The following is a 26,469-nucleotide window of genomic DNA, read 5'->3' as shown; positions in this document are numbered from 1 at the left end:
TCAAAGATATAATATCTATGTTAAAAACCACTATTAGATTATTTTGGAATCAATACAAAAACTTGTAATTTCATAAATTTTACAGTCCTGGGGTTTAGGAAAAGGGAAGTGAGCAAAGAACACTATCAAGCTGAAGTAGAAAGATGATTAAGGGAGATTTGTGACTTTTCTACAAATTTCTAAATTTTCATAGTGTATATGGATTCCTTGCTCTGCTTGGCCTCAGCTGCGACCCTAGAGCCCGGAAAGAAATCAATCACTTAGCTTGTAAATGATTAGTTAGACAGTACAATTTAGGGTAGCATACTTGCCTGTATCTGGATCAATTGATCTGTTTGAATTGTTTGATTTTTCTTCTAATTAAGAACACCAACCTTCACAGGAATAAATGACTAAACTGAGTAAATGGAATAGCTTGGATAATTCTTTCACAGCTGATTACCTGGGAGGATATGGAGGGACAAGGAGATACTGGAGCAGTATCAGCATTCATAAAGAAGAGGTTCAGATTGAGATAATGTTCATGGCTGCAGAGGATTCTCAGGAACTCCAGCCTCATGGAAATGAGCGTTGGAAGGTTGTTCAGCTTAGCTGACAGCTGGGAAGAAAAATGAGAAGGGGAAAGAAATTTTATTATAAGGTAAATGGAGCTGAGCTTGACAGACATAAAACTATTCATTCTCCCCAGATTAAGGCAATCAATCTAATAAAAATGAATGAGACAATGAGACAGTGCAACAGATGGCAAACTCTGCATTACGGGGAGGCCCGATAAGTTTTCATCCATTATTGTTCCCTTTAATAATTCTAGCCTAACAGCTGTCCAAAATGAGCGTTCTTGCCCCGACCTCCAGCTTTGTCAAATCTATAACACCACAGCAAGCCTCTGTTGGAAATAATCTGGTGGTATGTCTTCAGTGTAACACAATATAATTAATTTTACAAGAACCCCGCTGTGTCTAAGAAACTAAATGAAAGGAGTTGACCCCACATGGGGCCACACAAACTAATGGAATATGACTGGATGACTTTAATGCCACAAGTGTTTTTTTGTACTTTCCAATTAAAGGCCTGAATGGGAAGATCTCAAATCAAGTTCCCTGGATGGGAGCATCAAATTACTTAGGAAAGTATGTAGTCCCACAAAAAAAGCCAAGGAGTTTGCCCCAAAGTGAGAGAGGAGAAAGTAGAGGAAAAAGAAAAAGCTGGAAGAGTTTTTAGGAAAAATCTCCCCTTGAACAAACAAATAATAAAACGGACAATAAAATGCTGACAAAAGTGACAATCTGGAAGAGGTCTCTTGCTTCCCTCAGGTGAGCTGACAACTGAAGGATCCAGACTCTAAAGGTTGTGATTCAGAGACAGCTTCTCTTAAGGCAAAGTAGGGAAAGGAGAATCCTGATGGACCTTGAACCTTTCAATGTATCATCATAAACATTCTCTGACTCCAGCACCAGAAACCAGCATCTCATCCCTGGACATGCCTACTCTTTATGCCTATTAAGAGTAGTTTTATAAATTATATAATTTAAAGGAGCACATATTTTCAACCTTTTTAGGAGAAGCCATTGTATTGTTGCATTTTGCCTATAGACTCAATCTGTATATAGACATTTATTTGAAACAAATGAATACCATTATGAACTATGTAAAAAATAAACACATGACTTCAGTGTAAGAACAATGTTCAGAACCCATATTCTTATCAATGTGCATTGCTAGCTGATTAAGGACCAAAGGGGTCACCAGCAAATTGAACCGATTAGAATTTGATCTTATGCCTGTCACTTAATAGTCATTCATAAAGAGTTACTGGATTATGTCAGCTATCGGAACGTGAAAGCACAAGGTGTCTGCACTTGTAAGAAGGCAACTGTGGAGGTATCTGTCATAGGTCTTTTGAGACTTCATTAAAGTCAGATATTTCAAAAATAATTTTGGTGACATTTAGAACAGAGTAAGGTGCAATTCCTGAAACATCCTCCCCAAAGGTCAGGACCCACAGTGGTAGCCTCAGTGGTCCTAACCCAGGGCAGAGTGCTAACATTGAAAGTGACATAGAGCAACTGAAAAACTAGAGTTTTCTATTGCTAGTGACTGATAATAAAAGGCTAAGTTTATACTCATGGTCACAGAATCTATAAATGACTGACAGAATGTTTGACTCAGATTATGCAAAATGATAAAAACAGAGGCCTTTGGAAGAATAGAACTTGCCTCAAGTATGATATTTATACTGTATCTAGTAGGTGGGATCAATGAATTAAATCACCTTGGACTGGGGTCAGTGATCTTTTCTGGCTGGTGTGCTACTTGATATGCTAAGCAATATTCATGGATGTCACTGGCAGACATAGAGTATAGAATCCAAACATTGAAATCTGGATAAATCTAATCCATCCTTGTCTTTTCATAGACCAAGAAGCTACTGTCCCAAATATTGAAGCCCCACCCCCTCACCCCCCAAATCACAGAAATGTTTAATGGCAATTAAATTGGAATTAAAACACAGGTCTCCAGGTTCCTAGTCTAATGCTCTCTGGATATTGAGACTGGAAAGAGAAAAAAAAGAGAGATAAATTAGAAGTACACACTAACTTAAAGGAAAAGAAAATGATTAAAAAGAGAAAGAGAGAGAAAGAGAAAAGAAGGAAAATTAAAACGTGCATTGGCAGGGCAGGTATCAACTTTTCGGTATCTACTTTTGATTGTCTTATTTGCCTTTCAGCAATAAATACTGCAACAGGTGAGCAGTGACACAGATTCTCTCCTTGGCCAAACTCTGGTCAGAGTCCTCTGAACTCTTTTTCAAACAGTCCTTCCTTGGTCATGCCCTCAAGAGCCCAACTCTAGCAAAAATCCTGATAAATCAGTGAAGCCAAAACCCCCACCCTTGATATACAAGCACCCTTGATAATCTGACCAAACAAATCCTCATCCCTCACCATCCCCCAGGTGGTGTCTGATCACTCTGGCCTACCTTCAGCAAGAATCCTCTTAGGTTGGTTTAGCTAGAGTTCTCCCTTACCCCTGATGTTTCCACTTAGTAATTTTTCATCCACTAACCACCTCCCCTCTAACCTGCTCGTTGGCTATAAAGGCCCACTTTTCCTTGTTATATTCTGTGTTGAGCCCAATCTCTCTCCTCCACTACAAAACCCCATCGCAGTAGTCCCTATACACATCGTGACAGTCCTGAATAAAGTTGGCTTTACTGTTTAACAGATATCACGAATAATATTTTTCTTTAACAGCAGCTACACCGGGACCTATAGTGGGGTTTCTAGTATTTCCTTTCCATTTATCTAACTTAAAGTTTTGAAAAACAGATTAACTTCTATTTGCAATTCATTCAGTGACCTATCTCTGAAACACCTAAGAAGGATGGCAAAGAGCAATGGCATATTCCCCCACCACTGCAATCTGGTGGAACGAGGAACAGAGGAGGCATGCAGGACCAGGTCAGGGGGCACAAGCTGTCAGTGCTCTGGGACGTGATTCTTTAGGATTTGCTTTTTTATAAGCTGGCTTCCTCATTAGGAGTTCCTTTAGAAAAGTCCGGGTGGGGGTGGGAGATCCTTTTATTTTACAAATGAGGAAATGAGAGCCACAGAAGTTGAAGGACTTACTCAAGGACACTTGAAGGGATTAACTGTAGAGGGCCAGGCCTGGTAGAACAGGGTGATTAATTCACTGAACCTTGGAGGTTGGCAAACATAGCTCTTTCTTCCCTGGACAAATTATAATACCCTTCAAACCTTAGCTTTATCATCTGCAAAATGTCGATAATAACACATTGCAAAGATTAAATGATATGATTGCTATAGAGTGCTTAACAGTATGGTTGGTCCATAGGAAGAAACCAGTGTTGGGGACACTGACGGTGGAGGCAGAGGTGGTAGGTAGGTGGTGATGCTGGCGGAGACGGTGGGTGACAGTGATAGTGGGTACCGGGGGTGAAGACAATGGTGGTGGGTAGTGGTGATGGTGGCGATGGTAGTGTAGAGGTAACTAAAATAGGAATATGGAAGAAAAGGACTAGCAATAATAACTGCTACTTATACTATTATTATTGAGACAATTTGATGGGGAGGTGAACAAAAGAATTTCTTTTAAAAATTGGAATACTTAGATGACAAAATATCTGCTTTGTGCTCAGTGACATTCAGTCTCTTGTATTTTATCAGAGTTCTTTAAAGTCAGAATTTTATAACCACAATTTAATTAATTACCCTAATATATGAAAACATATATCTCATACATTGATTTCTATACCTGGTCAAAGACTGAATGCTATAGTCATGTAATTTCTGTTAAATGTTAAATTGAAGAAAGTAGATCATATCACTATAAATTTCAATTTTTATAGATTAACTTTTTGACCCTTCTGTGCTAGGTTGATAAATATTCCAGGAATCCATGCAAACCAGTGTATCCAGGAATACAAAACCTAGAATGTACAAGTCGAGCTGTCTAACCCAGCAATGACTAAGAGAGGATACCATGGAAATGAGCATCATATCAGACGATAAAGAACCAGGAACAACATGGCTGTGTCTGAGGAAACACTCACCTGGTTGCAATAATGTTTGATGAGATTAAACACAAAGCCACGATCCATAAGTGAGAGGAGGTCATACAAGAAGAAAGCCAGGCTGATGTTGATTTTTTCTGCCAGTTCATTTTCCTTGAAAACAAACATACAAACACTGAAATCATTTTGTGGTAAACACTGGTCACAAACTCCCAGGTCCCCAGTGGGAAAGTTGGGAAAGGCAGGTTCTATTTTTACAATCAGTGTTTCTCTGGGAGACACTGGGCAAAGCAGGTAGCCCTGTAAAACTGTAGCAAATGTAATTTAGAATTTAACCAATGCCATGAGTGTTAGGTTGAATCAAGTAATTCTTTAACTACTGTTGATATTTAGGTACATTTCCTTCCAGTCTTTTTTTCCCTACATGCATATTTATATGTATGTAATTGAGCTCATTCTCTATATACAAAGTTGGGTCCTGGATTTTTTCATTTAACATTATATTACCGACAATTTCCTACATTCTAGTTTTTATATTTCTCATATTTCTTCATATGGTTCTACCATAATTTATTTAAATCTGATAACTACTGTTTTGGCAAAACTAACTTGAAATATATTTATTATCTTCAATGAGACAGATTCTTAATTTGTAAGGATTGTTGTAGAGGGTCAAATCAGGATAAAATAATCCATTTTTACCTAAGGATTTTTTTTCTCTACTTAACATCCCCAGAGCAAGAGAGGTCATAGTCAGACATGGTAGAGTGAACTCTTGCATGAATTGAGGCCAGGGTTTTGTTTTTATTACTTTGCAGGCTCATATTTATGAAGGATTTTATAGCATTTCAGAGCACTCAGGGATTCACTTTTTCATGGTCATGTTTCTTATTCTCAGAATGATAAAACAATTTCTTCTGACTCTATTAAAACTATAACTTGAAAATATTTTTCCTCTTGTCGTGATGTGCAGTTTGCAAATTCAGACCAAGTTGACCAGCCACCAGCACAAATGGAGACCTGATTAAGAAGTTTCCATAGTACCACTGAGTATCAAATCCTCACTCTACTACATGGGCCACTCCTGGGTGGTTTATGTAACCATCTGAATGTTCTGAGCTTGGAATCTTCAGTCGTGGTTTTGCTGATAGCTGTGTGACTTTTGGAAAATTTATCAATCTTATTGTGCCTCATTTTTCATGCCTGCCAAAATGCAGATTCTATTACTGCTCTCATAAAGTTTGCCACAAGAAATAACCAAATGGAAATCTCCTCCTGAGCCCTTGGTACTATATGAATTCTACATAATAACAAAGGCATTAATAATGATCACCACTGCCTCAAATTTTTTAGTTAACCTTTTAAATTTTTGCTTTATTTCATTTTATATGTTCTTAAACTTTCTATTTTGAAATAAATTTAAACTTATAGAAAAAGTGTAAGAAAAGCACAAAGAACTCCTTCCTACATACCCTTTAGCCAGATTCATCAATACTTTACATTTTGTCATATAAGCTTTATCATTCTCTCTCTATATATGACTTTTTTTCTGAATTATTTGAGAGTAGGTTGCAAATATCACGCTCATTTACCCCATAACACGTCAGGGAGTATTTCCTAAGAATAAAAAAATTCTCTCTCATCTCTACATTGATCCAATAATTTAAACTATTATAATTTCTTTATAGTAATCCCCCTGTCCCACTCCAGAGTCCCCTCCAATATAAGACACAGCATTTAGTTGTCATGTATAGGTAGTTATATTTAAATTACTGTTTTTAAGATGATGCTTATTTTTCTTTGATTATAAAATTAACATACCCTCGAGGTAAAAAATTTAGAAAGTAAAAAATAAAATGATTCAGTTACCTTCTGAGGTTTTACTAAAAGGGCTGCAATCTCCGAGGTGACCACATTAACAATAGTCGTTATGTCATCTTTGAAACGGTCAGAAAAACGAGTCCTCCGAAAATTGTCCCGTTTGTCCATGTTATGTACATACTGGGCCATGCTTTTCACCTACAGAGGAGATGGGGGAAATGTCAACATAGAAGTTGGTGACCTGCTTGTACACTGTAGAAAAGAGGAAAAGGCTGAAAGAAAAGCTCATTAACAACAGACTTTCTAACACTTTATCTGCACTGGTGGTTGCCTAAGCAGGCTCTGGACTCAAAAATGCTCCTGACACACAAATGGTTACCATGGTGGCAGGGGGTGGGAAGGGTGTCCTCTTCTTGACCCCAAGTCAGGGGGCTTCCTTCTTGCTGCCGACAAAGTCAGGGAGCTTAATTCTTTAGCTACCATGTCATAAGACTCCCTTTTTTCCCAACTGCTTATGTCGGGGAAGGCAGATGTAGGCTGGGCTCCCAGAGCCACTTAGTCATCACTCTGCCATAGCACACGACACATTACAGAAAAAGGAACAGTTTGCGTACGATACTGTTTTTCATGTAAGTTGAAGTCATTTCTGTCTCCGAAACTACAGTAAGGAGTAATGAGGAGAAATGTTCCTCTTATTTTGATTTCAAGCTGAAACAGCAGCACAGTTTTTCCAGAAACAAGTCTATAGTATGCTAACTAGAAACTTAACCACCTTTTGGAGCATTGCCTCTAGGAATAATTGTGTTTTGAGTTCTATAATACTAAGTTGTTTTACACATATTTAAAGTACATATGTTTATATATCTAAAATATATACATTAAAATAAAAGCCTGTGTGTCAATTGATGATTGTATTATGACTAGAATATCACCAGCTCAATGAGTAGCACAATTTACAATCTGGATTATTTTTATTTTTTGGACTTCTTTCTGTAGGCAGGATATTTGTGGGTCCAAACGACTCTCTTTGATACAGTTTGAGATTATGTCCTGTCCCGGTTGGAAGTTGCTTGGAGCTATCAGGACCAGCCTGATGGGAACAACCGGGAGTTCTTATGGTCGGATGCCTATCCTCTGAGGTCATTTTCATGAACGTGTCTAAGCTATTCAGAGAGTTGCCACAGAAAGAAATGGCCTTGGAAGTTAAACTGCCCACATTTGTTAGAAAGTAACCCCCTAAGTCAAGGCTTGGAGAAGAGGGGACAAAGATGGTTGTATGGGGAAAAATGACCACTATTCCCAAGAGCTATATGGAAGAACTTTTATGCATAATGGCAGATTTCTGTTTCTAAAAATGAAGGACTGACAACTTTCATCAGCACTGACATAGAGATTTTTAAAAAAGAAGAAAAAGTAAATTAAGAAGAGAAAAACAGACAGACAGGCTTTATGTGTTTCATGTTTCAAGATAATATCATAGCCAGCTTGAGAAAGACCTAAGAATTTAAACTCCTGAAGCCCAGTGTAAGAACCATAGTTTCTCTTCACTGTGGTGTCCTTCTTGGTTCAGGACACACAGATGTGCCTGTACCCCATAGAGTCTCATGCACTTGGCGAGAGGGCCTGAATGATGGGTGGGAGCTGGACCCCCTTTTTGTCTGACAAAAGTGTCTCTCTCACTGTGCTAACAGAGGATGTGGGAAGACAAGGCCTCTTTGTTTGGGACTACCCTAATCCTGATTCTCTGCTAGCTAACCTACCCTGGCACCACGCTTTTGGAACCCACTGTTGTATTCGGCTCCCACGTGCTGAGTCTGGCCACCTTACAACCAAATAAATAATTCTCACAATATTGTACTTCCAACTGATGGCCTTTTTCCAGACTGTCAGCAACTTGCCAGCTACTGTGTCCTTTGGAACTCCAGAGAGGAGCACCCAGTAGAAATATTAGTGGATGCTTGGGCTATTATTTGTAGGGTGGGGTGAGACAGGAAGATATTCTCCCCGCCCCCATATTGGCATTTGTGACCCATTCAAAGCAGGGACACCTCTAAAGATCCCCTTGGTGCATAATTTCATGTCCTGAGTAAATCAGGTAACCCATTTACCTCTGAGTCCCCACAGTCTGGCTCAGTAGTTTCTAGAAGCACAGGGATTTATTCATTAGCAAGTGTAAAATTCACCGAAGGACTGTGTTCAACAGCTCCACTGCCAAGTGGTTGTTCATTACTGCTTGGTCATTAACACAACTGAGAAGTGTTAAACTGCCCAGGTTGTTGGCTAAGCCAAAGAGGGCTGGCTTTCTCTTCAAGCTTTTTTTGGGGGTGGGGGAGAAACCCATTTTGGTTTTTAAATAACTTCCTGGGTGTCCATTAAGCAAATGCACAAACCATGTATGGAGAACTGGGCACCCTGTCTGAGTTTGAAACCAGTTTCTTTGCAAAGTTCTGGTTGAGGCTAACAGTTTCCATTTGCCTCCACCCTAGACCTTGGATCCATTTCTTGCCCTTTTCTGTCTGTCTCTGAGACCTTGAGAAGCTTATCTCCATGGACTATACCTCTCAGGCCTCCTTGTCCTTGGGCTTCTGGCGGGAGCTGGCCAAGGGAGACACCGGCAGGGGTCAGTGTGTGGAGGAGAGAGAGGCCCTGGTATTCATTTACTCCACTGCCCTTATTTTTGCTACAGCGTGGCTCTGGCAGGGGCCACATTTCTCTGCAACTACTGCATCTGTTTAGTATAAGGGACTCCTCGGGGGAAGGAGGACACCCAGCTTTTGCTTTTGCTTTCTCTCCTGGGCCCATTGGGTCCTAATAAATAAATGTGCAAGATTGAAAGCAATTTTCACTTTTTCCATGGTTCATAGCTTCCTGCAGTTAGGGGCAGCAAAGCATCAATGATGAAGCTTGTGGTGAATCTGGAGACTCCTCCTTATGGTCACCATCCTTCCCCCAAACTCATCTATAAACTGGAGATGACAGAAAACTCCTGCCTCAATGTCGTTTGAAGATTTAATGAAGTAGTGCTTAAAATGGTGCCTGGCACAAACATAATAAGCTATACAATACATCTTAGATGTTATTATTTTTCCTTTTTTCAGGGATACCAGTAGTTACTGGAATTATATGAAGGACTGAGCCATCGTTACACCTGCAGAGAATGTGAATGTGCCTTCGAAAGAGAGCTCCAAGATGCCCTGTGGAGCCCCTCAGGCCTAGCAATGCTGGTTCATTCTGATTGGGAATGAAATAATAAGTGCAGCACTGCACTAAAGCTGACTTCTGAATATAAAGGTTTCGCATGTGGAAAATATGTTAGGTGAAGGATATGTTTCACAACTTTGAGCTTCCACGGAGAGGCAAAACGGCAGAGGAATGGAACCTGGACTAGAGCATTGCAGAATTGAGGCTCTGTCCCTCACTGGCTGAAAAAAATCCCTACGTAGCCTCGGGGTACTGTGTGCAATGGGGGTAACTACTCAGCGTCGTTCTCTCACAGACTTCACTGAAGTTTCAAAGACATATTAAAGAGCCTTTAGAGCTGCTACCAGAATCCTCACGTGGTGGAGTTTGAGAACCACCATCCTAGGTGTTTGGTTCTTCAGTCTAACAACTGCAGTGCTTATGTAATGATTAAACAATATCTAAGAATGATTAGGTGAAGTGTGTAGGTACTGTATGTACATACGTATGCATGTATGTGAGTCAATGACATAATACATCTTTAAACTTAGATACTGCTTTCCTTTGGGACTGTAAAATTCTACAATATCGAATTTAGTTTTTTGCTTCTTGCCTTTTTAAAATTTTGCAATACGAAAGATGAACTCAGTTTAAAATTATGCATTATCTAGAGATGGAAGTAAACAGAATTACATGAGGGCTTTGTAGGCCATGACAAAAATGTGTGTTTTATTTCCAGTAGTCTGAAAATCACTGAAGGGCTTATAGAGGACAGTGAAATTGTCTGTTTAGTATTGGGAGCCCTGTGTAGAATGAGTGGGCTAGGGCTAAGATGAACACAGGCAGGCGAAAGAGGAAGTTATTGCAAGAGGTGCCTGAGAGATGATGGTGGCTTGATCAGGTGGCAGTTGGTGAAGATGGTGAAATGAGGTTAGAGGTAGATTTTTAGGGTGGAATCAAGTTTTGGTGGAAGATGGGTAGAGCAGTGAGGGAGAATTATATTTTAAGGAATGATCCTTGGTTTTCAGCTTGAGCGACTCAGCAGATAAAATGTCAGTTCCTAATATGGGACACTTCACTGCCTTTCTGCAATGTGTTTTTCAGGTTCCATTGAGCATAGGTATAAGTATGCAAGAATCTCACCAGGAGCTCAAAGAAGAACCAGGCATACTTGAAGACCATTTCTCTTGCCATTCCAGTGCTGACCACCATCTGCAGGGCAAGCTCCTCGTGAAAATGCTAGACGACAAACACAAAAAACATTACATTCACACAATGACAATCTGTGAGGACAATGCTTTTTTGTTTTTACCAACCTTTTTTTTTAAACCAAATTTAATAGCTTGTTAGTTGCTGATGCCTGTGTCCTAGATGTGCTAGACCACAGGCGATGGCAAAGTCAATGCTGAAACAACCTGAGACTGCAGGATAGTTTGGATAGGTAGGAGAAGGTTGGTGGTGGTGTCACACAAGAGGGCTATAATTGAAGGAATGGCCTCAGCATGGGGGTGAATCAGCATTCTGGAGTACCCGTTGGAACTGGGCCTGTCTGGTTTTCCCTCTGAGTTCCTGCAGCATACCCTCTGTGTAACCACGTGCAAGCCTTTCCTCCCTTTGCCCTCAGTTTTCTTATCCACGAAATCTATTGGTTGGTAGCAGTAGTTCTTTAACTTGAACGTGCATCAGAATCCCCTGGAGGGCTTCTTAAGACACAGACTGTTAGGCTCACACCTTGAGTTGAGGATTCTGATTCAGTAAGTCTGGGGCAGGACCTGAGAATTTGCATTTCTAAGTTTCCAGGTGATGTAGGTGATGTGGGTGCTGCTGGGCCAGGGACCTCAATTAGAGAAAAACAAGTTTAGATGGCATCTAAGCTTCCTTCCAGATTGGACAATACTTGTTTTTATAATCCCACTATGGCTTTGTGGGAAACATAATGGGTTGGAATTATGAGTAGATCCTCTTTATGAAAAGGCCTAGTGGCAGCAGCCTGAATCTACAACTTCTAAATTCCTACATCCTAAAGGTAAGATGCTGGAAGGTTCCTCAGCTCCACTTTATGTCCACACTTTTCTTCAAGTCATCTGACTGCTCAATAGCAATGTAGCGGATAGTAGTTTGTATACATTTTGTACCTTGCCAATTCCCTACTTTATCTGGGTACTTTTAATGGTATGACAACAGTTGTGATGGGGAAGAAGTTCAAGACAAAAGGTAGAGCAACCAACTCATCTCAGTTTGCCTGAGGCTGTCTTGGCCTTAAAACAGAAAGTTCTGCATTCCAGGGACCCCTCAGTCTTGTGCAAACATGGATGGCTGGTCACCCTAACTAGTGACAAAAATGATGTCTGGGTATTTTCTATGGATTTTATTCATCTAATGACCACACAACCTAAAATACAGAAAGATGAACTAGTTTTTCATTTTTCTGTAGGTAAGAAAGCTAAGACTATTTCAACACCCTAATATTATACCCTGGGGTACTGGCTTACCTGGCAAGTAAGTTTTAAATTTAACACTTAAAGCAAAAATTGATTATAGCAAAGATTGCCCTTGACCAACCTTTAAATTACCCACAATGTACAGTATGCATACAATACAATTTATTAATTCCTATGTGCATTAAAATTTGAGTTACTCAGCTAAACTAAAGGAGAGAGATGGAAAATCTAGGTGCAGATATCTGGAGATTCTAACTATTTATATCTCTGATCAGTTACTGGTGTTGGAGAAAGCTGAAACTTGTCGCTAGGTTCCACTTCATTCTGCCAGATGAGTCAAACCTTTATAATCTTAATACACGTCAACACATTTGTTTGCTGTTGGGAGTCTTAAATGAAGCTCTCCCATCTGAAAGAGGCATGAGGCTGAGTGTTAAAATCTAACAGGTGGTCAAAGTGTGTATATGATATAACCTAGCTACACACAGATCTTCCCACTGTAGGAAACACCAGCTTCAAAAGTAACCTCTGGAAAATAGGTCAGTTTGGCTGCCAGAGTCTTATGGCAAGAAGAGATTACAGAAGGATAAACTGCTTCTTAAAGTAATTTATGCTGCTTACTGGACAACATTATTAAACCCTCTTTGCTCAGCTGGTAAGGAAACACACTGACTAAACTTCCCTCTGAAATGAAATTATTCTCTTCTGGTCACGGAAATGACCAGAAACCATGTTAAAACAAAGCAATTGCAAAGCCAAAAATGACTGTGCCCAGAGGAAATTGGGCACTGCCTAAAGGTAGTCAGGTTGTAGGCAAATCATGGTTTTAAGAAAGAAAATGGCACTGGCAACCAGTCACTGCAAAGCCTGAAACTAAGTTTTAGAGTAAGTGAAAATTGTAATTCACCTAACCATATCTCCTTTCACTTATTTTACAGTTACCTCCTGGTACCCCCTCAGATTTACGGTGCCTGATTACTGCAGCCTGTTGTACCAGCCCCGGCAGGGCCTCCCCATGCTGAATCCTGCCCTTGCCCGCCCCAAAGTGAGCTACCCTGAGGTTTATTCCCTCCTTGCCTATTTAATATGCATCCCCCTGTGGTGTCAGCAGCTGCAAATGACATCCATTTTAATAGGGGTCTTGAAAGACATTCAAGACCTTAACTTAAGTAGTGACTGACTATCATGGTGAGACTCTTCTGTGCCTAGCAGAGGAGAAAACTTGAGAAAGACAGCTTTCCTGCCCCCACTGCTTAGACCACACAGGCTGTGACTATGGTTGGAGAATTGCATTAACATAAGAAGTGCTGGTGAGCAGTTTGATAGCTTGTAGTCTCTGTATTAATAGATAAGGCTGGTTAGAAAGAATTACGAGGAAGCATTTCATCTTCCTGTGATATGTGTAGTATTGGAATAAATGATACCTAATTATTGCTATTCACTTTTTTTGAGAATGAACTGTCCCCAGTTCACATTCTATTAAAAAGAAGCTAATGCAGTGGTTCTCCAAGTATGGTCCCTGGATTAGCATCAGCTGGGAGCTTGTTGGAAATGCAAATTCTTGGGCCCCACTTCAGATCTACTGAATCAGGAACTCTGGGAATAAGGTCCAGCAATCAGTTTTAACAAGCTACTAGCTGATGCTAATGCAGGGTAAGTTGGAGAACCACTGAGTTAACAGGTAATTATGTGGTCAAAAAAATGGGGGGTAAGGGCCCCAAAAGTGTGTATATGAAGGGCGAGAACAAGACACGGGCAAATTATCCTCATGCTGCCCTCTGAGTACCTTTTTGCTGGCTGGCCTTGGGGTTCCGGTTGCACTTGGAACATCATTATTGCCAGAGCTATAGTAAGACATCCGGTTGCAGTTGCGATCAGCCATCTGAAATACAAAAACCATGACTCAACAGTCAACCAATAGTGGTTGACTGGAAAGATGAGACTGTGGCCTGGAAATCACAACCTCAAAATTCATTTTTAACGTTTTCTGCTTTTCTCTGGTTACAAAGGTAAAACACTTGTCATAAACAAACACGAAGCAAAGCAAAAAATGTGAAGTCACACCTAACTTTACTTGCTCCTGAGATAACCACTGTCAACAGTTTGCTGTGTAGTAACCTGGAATGAAAACCTAGTTAAGTGTGATGGGGGTGCTCAATAGTCTCTAAAACATTCTGGGTCTGTGACTTTATTGGAGAGCAGAAAAAAATGTGTGGGAACAGTGCCTCTCTGTGGGTTACTAGGGTACTGTACCTAGCCTCCTAAACACTATTTAAGAAATGGTCAAAAACCACTTTGGACCAAATTGTCTCCCCTCGCTACAAAACAATTAGAAAATTCTTGACCCAGTCCACATAGGAATTTAATAATTTCACTTTTATTCAAGAAAACCATTATGATCAAGGCTGTCAATAATAATAACTGTAGACTACTTTTAACTCGGGCAATCAGAAGTTGATATTCCTTAAAGGAACCTTAGCTATGAGGTTGAACCACAGTGTACTGGCAAATATTTCACAACCAGCTCTTGCAGGAAGGGGCTGACTTGTAGCATTTGCTACTTTCTATGCTGTAACTGCTTCCATCATGGCTGATTTCAAGTTAACAGGACGTCATTGAACATAATGTTGAGAAGAGATGTGCAGTAGTAAGCCGTTCTATAGTATTTCCACCAAACAGACGCAACAGAGAAAAATAACCTCAAGAACATGGATAATAGTAAAATATAGTAGAATAATTAGGAAAAGATAAGGTTTGAGTACTGCCTTTTTAGCGCGGAATAATTCTAGATTTAAGGACAAGTTGCAAAGGTGGCACAGGGAGTTCTCATATAGCCTTCACCCAGTTTCCCCTTAATGTTAATATCTTACATAACTGTGGTACGTTTGCCAAAATAAGAAATTAACACCGGCGCATTACTATTAACTGAACCACAACTTGATTTGGATTTCACTGGCTTTTCCACTAATGTCTCATTTTTGTGCTAAGGTACAATCCAGGTTATCACATTGCATTTAGGTTACCTTTGTTTTTAATATAACTTAGTTGTTTTTTTGGTTTTTTTTTTTTTTTTTTTTTTTTTTTTTTTTTTTTTTTTTTACATAACGTCTGTGTTTAACAACTGGTTCAAAAAATTCTACAAATTTAACAATTGGCTCTAAGAAACTGGTACGAGCTAGCTTCAGCACCTCCCTGGGTTTAGTTTGTGAATCAAAAAGGACAGACTATCAACAGTTTCCTACAGTGCAACCTCTAGATCACCAGAATCAATAGGAGCAGATCCAGTATTTTCCAAAATGCATAAACAATTCACGAGTTCAGCCAGGGTTCAGAACCTCTGCAGAGATAAGAACTATAAGGCCCAGGGCAGAAACTGCCTTGTCCACGACCACATGGCTGGCTGGTGTCAGAGCCAACCTAACCCCGGTGTCCATATTCCTTCCCTCTCTTACAAGAGACTGTCTCAAGTGGGTAGATTTTGAATGAGAAACTGTATCAAAACCCAGAGAGTTTGCTTTACTTTAATCGGGGGAGATGATATTACTCTAAGTTTACCCACTTTGAGGTCACAGATAACTGGAAAGAAAATTCAGACTAAGAATTCATGGTAGCTTTGTAAGAAAAAAAACAATAAGATTGAATTGTACACTTTAAAGAGGATGTATTTTATGGTATATGAATTACAACATGATTTTTTAAAAATTTCAAATGAGAGACATTCTACAAAATACCTGACCAATCAATACTCCTCAAAATTGTCAAGGTCATAGACAACAAGGAAAATCTAAGAAACCGTCACAGCTAAGAGGAGCCTAATGCGACATGATTACAAAATAGAATGTGGTCACCTGTAAGCGATCCTGGAACAGAAAAAGTACATTAGAACAAAAACTGAGAAAGTATAAATAAATATGAACTTTAGTTAATAATAATAATAACATCAATATTGGTTTATTAACTGTGACAAATATACCATTCTAATGTAAAATGTTAGTGACAGGGAAACTGGGTATGTGGCATACAAAAACTTTTTGAACTATATTTATAATAATTCTATAAACCTAAAACTATTATAAAATAAAAAGTTTATCAAGAGAAAGCAAAGAATTTGTGGCAGAAAAAAATATATAGGGCAAGTTACCAACCCTTTCAGGATCTCAGTTTTTATTTACTTATAAAATTTGGCTTTGTTCTTTGGGATCATGGGATTATGGGATAACCAATCTATGGATATTAATGAATGAAAAAGACAGATATGAAAAACGAAACAGAACAAACAAAAACCCCCACCTTTCTAGGCATCAAAAAAAGCTGAAGTTAAATTTTTCTCCTTGAACATAAAATTCATGATATTCCTTGACTCTCTGCAGCTAAACCAGCTATGCCCTAAATACTTCCTACCACAGTAGCTAACTCTGAGCAGATCCCCAAATGCTATGCTTGCCTATGCATCTTTCAGAATGTTCCCAATTGCTGCAAAAAAAAAAAAGAACATTAATAACTCTAATGCTGAGCATTAAAGCATTTGACCAACACAGTAGACAGCAATAGTGCTTGATTTTGTGTTGTTTCTCCAAGTGTTAGCTAAGAACAAAAAAGCCCACCTCACTTTCCAGAGTTTGGCATCTTCCCTACCTTGGAAGACATGATGTTCTTAACTTCCTCGTCGGCTGCAGAATGTGTTCCCGCAAGGTCGGGGTTGCTGCTGCTCATTACCCGGGCCTGTAGCAGCTTCGAACTCACGGCGGCAGCAGATGTGCGTCCATACGTGTGGTAGCGAGGGTCAGGGAGGGCAGAGGGGCCGCCTGCGCCCCACCAGGTACAGACATGTCAACAGAAAGGGGGTCAGAGTCACTTACTGCGCTTGAGAAGAAACTGAAGAGGGATAGGATAGATAGTGGAATGGAAACCAACTAGATTAGGTCTTGGGATTAGGGTTTTCTTATCAAACGCCTAGGGGAGGCCAGGGAGGCAATGTTTTGGGGATAGGTAGATAGGGGGTAGGGTAGTGGTGAGGGAAGTGGTACTCTGGAAACACTGTACCTCATCTAAAGGCAGGGGCTGCTACTCAGCTCCAGCCTATTGTTGTCATGCAGAAACAGCCTACAGGGCTACCAGAGTTTCTCAAGACAAGCTGGAAATACAGACTTTTTAATTTATTAATATTTGAATGCCGACTATTTTATAAGGGATACAGTAAGGTTTTCTGAGATTTCAGAATCCAAGGAATCATCTTACGAGGATAAGTACATACTACATTATTGAGGTTTTTCACCTTTAAGTATTTACCTGTCTTCCAAAGTGATTATGTATCTATGATATGTTACCAATATTTTTTAAAAAATCAATATTGCAGGTTTACTTGAAATGAGGTTGCATGGACTAAAAAAAAAATGCCACGTTCCTTCGTTAGGGCCTGGACCTTTGTGAACTTGTTGATGCTACTTTTTTTAATCATGCCAACCAGAAGTTCTGTTTGATTATTACCTATGTAAATAATTAACACCAGAGAAATGAATTATTATTATTCAAAAGTTTAGTTTGAGGGAAATTAGAAAAGGATTTTCATAATGAAAAATTTAGGAACCACTGCTTATTGCTACTATAGAATACATGTTATTTTCTTTATCATAATTATCCTAGAATTCCAGTCATCTGTTGTCATTTCTCCATATTTTCCAAAAAGAGATCCTAACTGAAGCAGAAATTACAAATTGAGTAAAGACCAGTGAGTATTATTAAACAGGCAGAAAAAGCAACTGCTTAGAGTATAAAAAGAAGGAAGCAGGAAGAAAGAGAGAAAAATCCAGAAATAGACTTTTAATTTTAATATTCATGTCAGTTTTGTGTCATTCTGAAAAATAAAATTCAACCTTCGGGCTTTTTATTTTATTTTGAATTCTGTGGCTAGATGCCCTGTCCACCAGACACCCACGCTCGAGGCAACGCTACCTGATTTCGAGAAGTCTCTTTGCACCTCCGGCAGGCGGAAGACGTAGTGCACGTAGGAGGCCAGCAGGCAGTTCCTCCCGTGCTGGTCCTTGCCCAGGTCCTTGCTATTGTGCAGACTATTGGCGATGGCCCCCACAGACTCGAAGGCAAACTGGGAGAAGTTGGCTGAGGAACCAAGATAAAAATGGACAGCTTCACAGTTGGTCCTTAATGAACCTGAGGTAGAACGTTCTCTGGGGCAGTGACAGGAGACCTTATCACTGATCAAAGGAACTAGGCTGGTTAAGACGATGGCCTGGGGCCGAGTGAGTGTTTTAGGAAGCTCCAGCATGCCGCCTCTGCCTCCCGCCAATGACTTCACATTTCCTCCCTCATCTTCCTTCTCTCGCCAGAACTGTGGTTTTTCCCAACAAAGACGAGACAGTCTCTCCTCTCTAAACCATGATGTGAACTGGCGCTACTCAGTGAAATCTGTCCTGACATTGTCACCATCTTATGGGAGTGTGGTAGAAAAGCAGAATCTCAGCCCCTCCCCAGACCCACTGAGTAAGAATCTGCATTTTAACAAGATGCCCCGGTGATTCTCATACGCACTATGATTTGAGATGCGCTGTTGCACAACACAGATTCTTGGTGTACAGATTAATTTAAAATGTATGTGTATTAATGTCATTCCCTACAGTGGACCTTTACAGAGGGTTCGATTTACCACATGTGTGCCCTCGTTCTGGAGCTTAAGCCCTCCACAGTTTGGCTCCACCCTATTTAGCCAACACTGGACGCTCTTCTTCTCAAATTCAACTTCCCTAAAAATGAGGCACTGATGGTGTTGTCCTCGTCACATGCCTTCTCATCTCTGAGATTTTGCTCATGCTGTTGACCTCACCTAGAATGCCCTCCTTGCTGCTCCTCGTGGAAACGCACTAACACTCCCACGGTTGGCACAATCCCATCTCCTCACAAAGCCTCTGACACCACTCAGCACAGCGCTTACGTGACACCAAATCACAAGGTTCTTTGGCTGTTTGTGGTGGTAAGATAAGCCCAGCTGAAAACAATGTCAGACAAAAATGCCCCACGGCAGCCAGTATACTCCTGCAGGAATCAGGAAAACCAAGGGACACACGTCTTATATGACATTGTTTCCGACTGAAGTTTTACACGTTGTAGTTAGTATTAATTTGTTAAAAAGCAAGCATTTAAATATACTGTAAGACAGAAAATAGACGACTGGTTGCCAGAGGCTGAGAGGAAGGGTGAGTGGGGAGTAACTATGGGGTTTCATTTGGGGCTAATGAGAATATGCTGGAATTGGATCATAGTGAGAGTTGCATGACCTTGTCAAAATATTAAAAACCACTGAATTGTACATCTTAGTAAATTTCATGATATATGCATTATATTTCAATGTAAAAAAGTGATCACATTGCATTTCAACTTAGAGAGTTCCTTGCCTTTATTTAAGATGAGTTGTCTTATTTTATAAAACATTATATTTCCTTGTTGGTCGAAGAAACAAAAATATCTTATAAGTAAAAGAAATCCATCAATTACCAGGAATAAAATCAAAAGACTGCCTCTAATCATTTGATATATTTTATTTTTAAAACTATAATTTTAAGCATCCTATTTTAATTTTTTTTTTTTTTTAACGTCTAGGGAGTCTGAGAAAAATAGAACTGGGGTTGGCCTCTTTTGGACTCATATCGTCAATAGAAAGGAAGATCACACTGACCTTGCTCCCGAGATTTCTGGAAAGTCATGTTTCCTAACACGAGGCCCTGCCTGCCTCCTCCTGGCCCCTCCCAGCCCCACAGGCCCCTACCTGTCTGGCCGGCGATGACCATGGGCTGCACCAACAGCTGGAAGAGCTTGTCGAGCACCAGGTGCAGGAAGAGCACGAGGGGCTCCAAGCGGGAAGAGTTGAGGCAGATGATGCTGAGCTTCAGCTCGTGCTCCAGCGCAGTCTCACTGATCCTCTGATCCAGCACTCGGATGGGGAAGGTCACCTGGCTCTCCAGGGAGTGGCAGAGGGTGAAGAACTTCTCCAGGTGGTTGTCCTGGGAAGGCAGACAGACAACAGGCCTCATGGGTCTTATCCCATCAATGTTCACCCGGGGATTCACAAACACAATCCAATAGCTTCTTACAGACAGAACCTCTTATTCAAGGTTTCAGACCAAAGTTCTAAGACATGGAGAAATATTTCACACCAACATTATGAATTGCTTTGTAGAGTGATATGCACAAAATCTCCCAATAATTTTTAACTGGAGAAGAAAATACTCTGGACTCCAACATATTCTGTAAGCAGAGGCAAGTACACCGGGTGAACATTACACAACAAAAAAAGGGGTCTCCGCAGATGCAAAACTCAAACAGTGGCAAGAAAAGGAGGGAATGTAGAAGTGGATAAAAAAGGCTGGCTAAGTGGTAGAACTACAGAGGGAAATGAGATCGAGACATCAGATGAAGTTTCCCCACACAATTCCTCAGCCGACAATGCAGGTACTGGGTTCTTTCACTTACATGTTAAACTTTTTTATAAGGCCTTTCCATTTAAATAACAAATAAAACCTGAATATGCTTATAAGTCCCCATAAAGAATTAAAGGTCATTTTCGTTTCACGCATGCACAAAGAGTTTATTGATCTTTATTGAACTGTCCTCAGAGGGTTTTCTGCTGCACCCCCATCTTGGTTATCAGCCTTCTGGCTCTGATGTGAAGTAGACCTTGATGTTCCTTACCTGGGTGTGAACAGAAGAAACGGCTTGCACCTCAATATTAAATACTCCCTTGTGTCCTTCAGCCCACTTAATGGGAGGATTCTGTAAAGGGACTTTCTGTGTTAAAGAAAAAAAAAGAAGATAAGCAATTCAATCCCCTTTTCTGATTACTAATGAACAGAGGGAAGCAACTTGACTGTAACTGTGAGAGTTACATAGATGTACAACTCCCTGGAAAACTAATATAACTGGCCTTGGAGTTAGGAACCCTGGGTTCAAATTCAGTCCTACACTGAACTAGTCATTTTTACTTTGACAAGTCAGTTAAACTCCCTGGGCCTTCATTTTCTCATGCTGAAAGGAGGGGTTTGAACTGAGTAATCTGTCTTTTAGCTCCCATCCAGCATTGATAATCCTTATCTAGGAAATGAAAGAAAGTACCATGTCAGTGATTTCCCTATTCGGCAGGAATGTCAGGACAAGTTGTAAAGTACCTTTACACAACATAAAATTTTCATGCTTTTGAGTGCCTTTAATTATCCTCTTTAAACAAAATATTTCCAAGTAGCAGTCCTGCTAGGCTCCTGCTTTAATTTTTAAAGATGATTCATATTTCATACCTTTTCTGTATCAATAGCTCTGTAGTCCTTAGTGACCATTTCTTGCCTTAAATTCCCATGGAATTCTCTCCCTCTAGAGACACTAGACAGCATTGGGTGAGGAAAGCCGAGCCTGACACAGCCCTGTGAGTGCAGGTTTCGCATCTCTTGCATTTTAATGGATGGAAACATGCTGTATTTTCAAGGGTAGGGTGTGTGTATGGGGTTGGGACTTTCGGAACTATCTAAGACAGAGTCAGTCGCAAACTGGGGTCCAAAGCTGGATCATAGTCCCAAGCACTGGAAACTTTTTGAATTAGTTGTCAACACTTAAAAGTCAGAAAATTTCATAGGAAGGCCTGTTTTTCTAATTCTTTTGTGAACTGGAAGATATGAAGAAATTGGGCTTGCATCCCAGAACTGCACCGATCTGTGGAGTGGAGGAGCAGCTGTGACCTTTGATGAGCAATCTCCAGCGTGAACAAATTCCACCAGGACTTGGCACTCATTATTAACAAGTACAGCTCCTGGGGGACAGTGGAGTTTGCCATCTATGATCTAAAGTAACACTGCCCACTAAAAACATAATGTCAGCCATACTTAATGTCACTTGAAAGTTTCTAGTAGCCACATTTCAAAAATTTAAAAGGAGCATATGATAATAATTTTAACACTATTTCATTTAATACAACATAATTTGAAAATTACTGCTTTAATATGTATGTAATCAATATAAAAATTATGAATGAGATAATTTTACATTCTTTCTTCTCTACTAAATGTTGAAATCCGGTTTGTATTTTACAGTTACAGCACAGCTCAGTTGGGACTAGCTGCATTTTAATAGCCACATGTGGTTGGTGGCAATTGTATTAGACAGTACAGGTCTAAAGGATATTAGGAGTGCTGAGGGTCTATCTATAAATAGAGCTTAGGGCAAGTAGAAAAAAAGGAACGAATATTTACTTAAGCACAGAGTTTGTTGCTGGATATGCATTATCTAGTTTAATGTCCACAGCAACCTTACAGGCAGGTATAGGCTAGATTTCATCTTTGAGATGAAGCAAGGATAAACAGTTCACTCATGTTCATACAGCTAGGGAGTGGCAGAGTCTGGATTTTGGATCAACATTTCTTTGTCTCCAAAACCCAGGTTTGTTCTATAGCAGTAAGAAGATAATTGAGGGTTCTAGGAAATTAGAATGAGCAGCTCAATGATGAAAAGGTGGTTTTAAAGGCATCAGAAGGGAACTGTGTGTCCAAATCATAAAGCATAATTAGCGAATGTCTGTGAACATACTCAGGTTGCTCTCAGGTGGCTCTGGAGAGAGCAGTTTTGGTCTAAAGCCAGGCACAAGCCTGTGGCCCAGGGCAAAAAAAGCTTCTCTATACAGAGGAAAAAAAGGAAATAAAAGAAAAACGAAATAGCCTGAGGATACGAGATGGGTAGGTAGAGTAGGGAAGAAAGTTGACTGTAAAGCTTGGAGCTAAAATAAAATTTCTGGGAAATTCTTCAACTTATGAGTTGCAAGGAAAATAAAAAGAGATTGAAGGGGATCTGTAGATTAAAAGAGTCTTAAAAGACACGTCAACCAATAGCAATGCATAGACCTTATTTGGATCTTGATTTGAACAAGCAACTCTAAATAAAAATATGACATTTATGAGATAATTGGAATTTTGATCACTGACTGGATATTTGAAGATACTAAAGAATTATTAATTTTAAGGTATAACAACGGCATTGTGATGGTTTTGAAAAAGAGCCTTTATCTTTTAAGGTACAAACTAAAATATTTATAAGTAAATGATATGATATCTGGAACTTGCTTCAACCAGACCGAGGAGATGAGAACTGGTGCTGGGTCAGTCAGAACGGAGGGTCCATGGGCTCCCTTTTAATGGGTATATTGCAGCAAGAGGATGGGCAAGAGGCAGTACAGGAAACAACAGGAGGGAAGATTATTGGCACTGGAATATTTAGAGAAATGCAAACCTAATCATCTACCTGTGGACTGTGACAACTGACCCAGAGGAAAAACTTATTGAATCTGACCTGGGAACCTTATATAAGGATTCATGCTGGCAGCAGTTGTTAACACAAATAGGCTCTGTTTGCCTCCCCTTTCAGACTACATTATTCTATGAATCTCTTTGTTGTAGATGGCTTAAGGTGATGCTGCTTCAGGCACAGGTTGCACCTACTAAACATTCTGAATTGGTGATGTCTAAATGAATGAGGTTTCATGGCCAATTATTTTCCCCATGTGCTTATAACCATGTGCTCTCAGAAAACACCATGTGCTGATGGATGACTTGTCTCAAAAACATACTAAGCATCCTAGATCATGTTTAAAGGACTAGGAAATGGATCTGGGAAGGTGATCTGAGACCACGGCTGGCCAAAGAACAGTTGATGGCCAGCTTGCTGCTTACCTCTGCAGAATGCATGGAGTAGTTGGGTGGCAGCTTTTCCAAGGCAACTGGGAGACAATAGGATCCAGTTTGAAGACGTTCATTTAAGAGAATTGGCAGCCACTAAAACAGATGACGTAAAGAATAAAATGGTATTTATTACAGCATATAATTCTGGCAATTTATCTAGCTCACGATAATCAAATGCAACTAAACAATGATTAGATATTGACCAGGACTCTTTTTGGCAGTAATTTCTGTCAACTTCTTTGCATTTTAAATTCTCTGAGAGCTCCTGAGATGGTAATATCAATGATTTACTGCTTTCGGAGCCAAAATAGTAGCATTTTTCTTTAAAGCCAATGTTTGTGAGTGCCTGAACAACATCCATGTTTAACTTTTATATTTTTAAAGGAAATATAAAGTTTTATATATTTTTTAAAAAATATTTTCATATATTATTTATATCTTTAAAAAGTTTTATATATGAAACATATATATAAAATTTGGAAATAATCAATATTGCAATGCTTTTTAAAAAATAAATAAATAAATGAGCGTTCTTCCAATATCTATCACCCACTAGTTTTCTATTCCTGAACTCTGTCATTTGCTCAGTCAACTCATCTCTGCTCTTTGCTATAATCTAGTTTGGCACGTTCTGTTACTTCTGACAGGATAAAAGCAAGTGAATAGAATTTAGTTGTTTATCTCTGCAGGGACCTTGGATGCACCAAGAACAGCAGTGTGAATTAGCAAGTTGAAAATGACTTACTGAGTATCCCAGGAGACTTTCTACAGAGGCTCCTTGCTTCTGCTGACAGCTGATATGATAGAAGGTGAACAGGAGGTGGTGATTTACTGTGAGCTTAGCAGGGAGCTTAATTTTCACTTCTTCATAGAAGTCAGGAGATCTGTTTCAAAAGACATTGTACACAAATAACTTTTAGCAAGAATGATGACTTCTCTGACTATAAACTGTAACACAATGGATCTTTGCTCCTGAGAATTTGCCTGTTTTGTGTTTTGCTTTTTATTTTACATCATTCTGCTCCTAAGCTGGAAGTCCTTGAGGCCAAGCTGTGTAACTAGACATGCTTCACTTACATAAGAACATTCACAAGCTAAAGGCTTTGTTACAGGTGGGATTGGGGGGAATTTCCACACTCAGTGGAAAAATCCAGCAACTTAATTTGAAAAAGGGAGGAGGTTCAGAGTCCTGCTGTGGCCTCCTTTTCTATTTCTAGCCAAAGAACAGAGCTAGGCATACCAAAGGATTTTGAAGAAACACATGTATGATGCAGGAAGGGAAAAGAACCTGATTTTACTGAATTATGAAATCCCAGATACTTTTCCAAGGGTTTCATGTATATTACTCATTTACTCCTCAATCTAACCCAGGAAATGGGTTCAGAGGAAAAACTTACATGGGTCAAGATTATCAGGCCAGCAACAAACCCAAGTCTGTTTGACCCTGTACAGATTTTTCTACCCTACCTGTGAAATGTGAATAATAGTTTAGACCTTATTTTGTAACTCAATTTACCCACATAATAATGAGTGTTCCATTTCCCTTTAGTCAACCTAACTTTTCTTAAAGTAGGTAGTGGTGCTGGTGTGGAGTGGTATATAAGGGACGAGGAGACAGAAATAGGAGAGCTAGATTTTGTTTCTGGCCTCCAGAACAAGTTAGGAATGTATTTATTTAACACCATTAAACCTCTTTGTATCATACTAGAATAAAAGGCTCCAAAGAAGTCGAAGCAATATCAGATACTAAAAGATATTTTCTTCTTCCAGTCTAATTAATGGCAAATGTTGTGTATCTCCAATCCAGAATCATGAACTAGCATGAATTTCCTCTGTCCCTTAGTCCCTGAGTTATAAAAGCTGTTGGGAAGAATCACCTAAGGGAGTCAGAAAAACCAATATGTAGTGAGACAATCTTGGCATATGTTAATAACTCTGAAATATACTTACTTATTATGGTATGTAATGGCTGTGTATACTTCCTGAAGAAATTCAGGCCCATTTGATTTTCCAAAGATGACCTGTTCACCAACATAGAAAGGACCAAATTATAACAGTGATGTTTGGATATAACAAATCAACTATCATCAGAATAGGAGGTTCTGGTCTCACATAGCTATATTTTGTAAATTATAAGTGCTGAGTCCTACAACTGGCTCAACTATGCACCAGTGAGGGAGTACTGGCTACAAAGGGTAAACTGAGATTCCCAAGGAACTATGTAAGTGACCAAGGGTCACAGGTTTGTGAGACTGGCAAACCAGTACTCTCTCCATTCTGTCTCATCACCTAGAGGCCTATATTATGGGGAAAGTCACATCATTTTGGACTCGGTGAGAGGTCCCAGTCTTGGCTCTTCACCCTCCATGGGCCTTGGGTCACTTGAGTGATCAGGACCTTCACTCGCCTGTTCACATGTGTGTGCTATTTAGGAGTATATACCTCCTCAGGCCTCATTCAGCCCTAAGGGTATATGATTTGACAAGTGGACACCTTGGGCCCTTTCTGCTAGGTATAGTAACCCCCACACTGGGTCCCAGGGCTTGGTGAGTGGAGAACAGGCTGGAGTTTGGTCTCCATTCATCCCTGACTGGGCACCTTAGCTTTATTCAGGATCTGCACAGCTGCACTTGGCAACTGTTGGATTTTCCAGCGGCCAGAGCAGAGAAAACCAGGGGCGTCCTCCTCTAGGATTTCTTTCCCACCACCATTGAAAGAGAATACCATGCATTGGGAAGGCAGGTGAGATTTTTTTTTTTTTTTTGAAGTA

The 26,469-nt window shown here is 39.8% G+C and overlaps 1 protein-coding gene across 5 annotated transcripts in view; it reads right to left on the bottom strand.

Moving 5' to 3' along the window:
- Window positions 1–26,469, bottom strand: part of DOCK8 (dedicator of cytokinesis 8) — a 197,879-nt gene that overhangs the window by 54,130 nt on the left and 117,280 nt on the right. For all 5 annotated transcript variants that reach the window (XM_036217987.1, XM_036217990.1, XM_036217988.1 and 2 more), the window contains 12 exons: window positions 25,650–25,720; window positions 24,445–24,583; window positions 23,691–23,792; window positions 20,677–20,772; window positions 19,754–19,988; window positions 17,929–18,093; window positions 16,612–16,781; window positions 13,763–13,858; window positions 10,679–10,774; window positions 6,404–6,553; window positions 4,574–4,687; window positions 443–598 (listed from right to left, as the gene is read on the bottom strand). In XM_036217987.1, coding sequence (XP_036073880.1) covers window positions 443–598; window positions 4,574–4,687; window positions 6,404–6,553; window positions 10,679–10,774; window positions 13,763–13,858; window positions 16,612–16,781; window positions 17,929–18,093; window positions 19,754–19,988; window positions 20,677–20,772; window positions 23,691–23,792; window positions 24,445–24,583; window positions 25,650–25,720 — 1,590 coding nt within the window. The remainder of the gene's footprint in view (window positions 1–442; window positions 599–4,573; window positions 4,688–6,403; window positions 6,554–10,678; window positions 10,775–13,762; window positions 13,859–16,611; window positions 16,782–17,928; window positions 18,094–19,753; window positions 19,989–20,676; window positions 20,773–23,690; window positions 23,793–24,444; window positions 24,584–25,649; window positions 25,721–26,469) is intronic.

Source organism: Rousettus aegyptiacus, unplaced genomic scaffold (genome assembly GCF_014176215.1).
Source record: "Rousettus aegyptiacus isolate mRouAeg1 unplaced genomic scaffold, mRouAeg1.p scaffold_m13_p_3, whole genome shotgun sequence".
Classification (NCBI taxonomy): Eukaryota; Metazoa; Chordata; class Mammalia; order Chiroptera; family Pteropodidae; genus Rousettus; species Rousettus aegyptiacus.
Note: the sequence above shows the minus strand (reverse complement) of the source record. Positions and strands in the feature narration are given on the sequence as shown.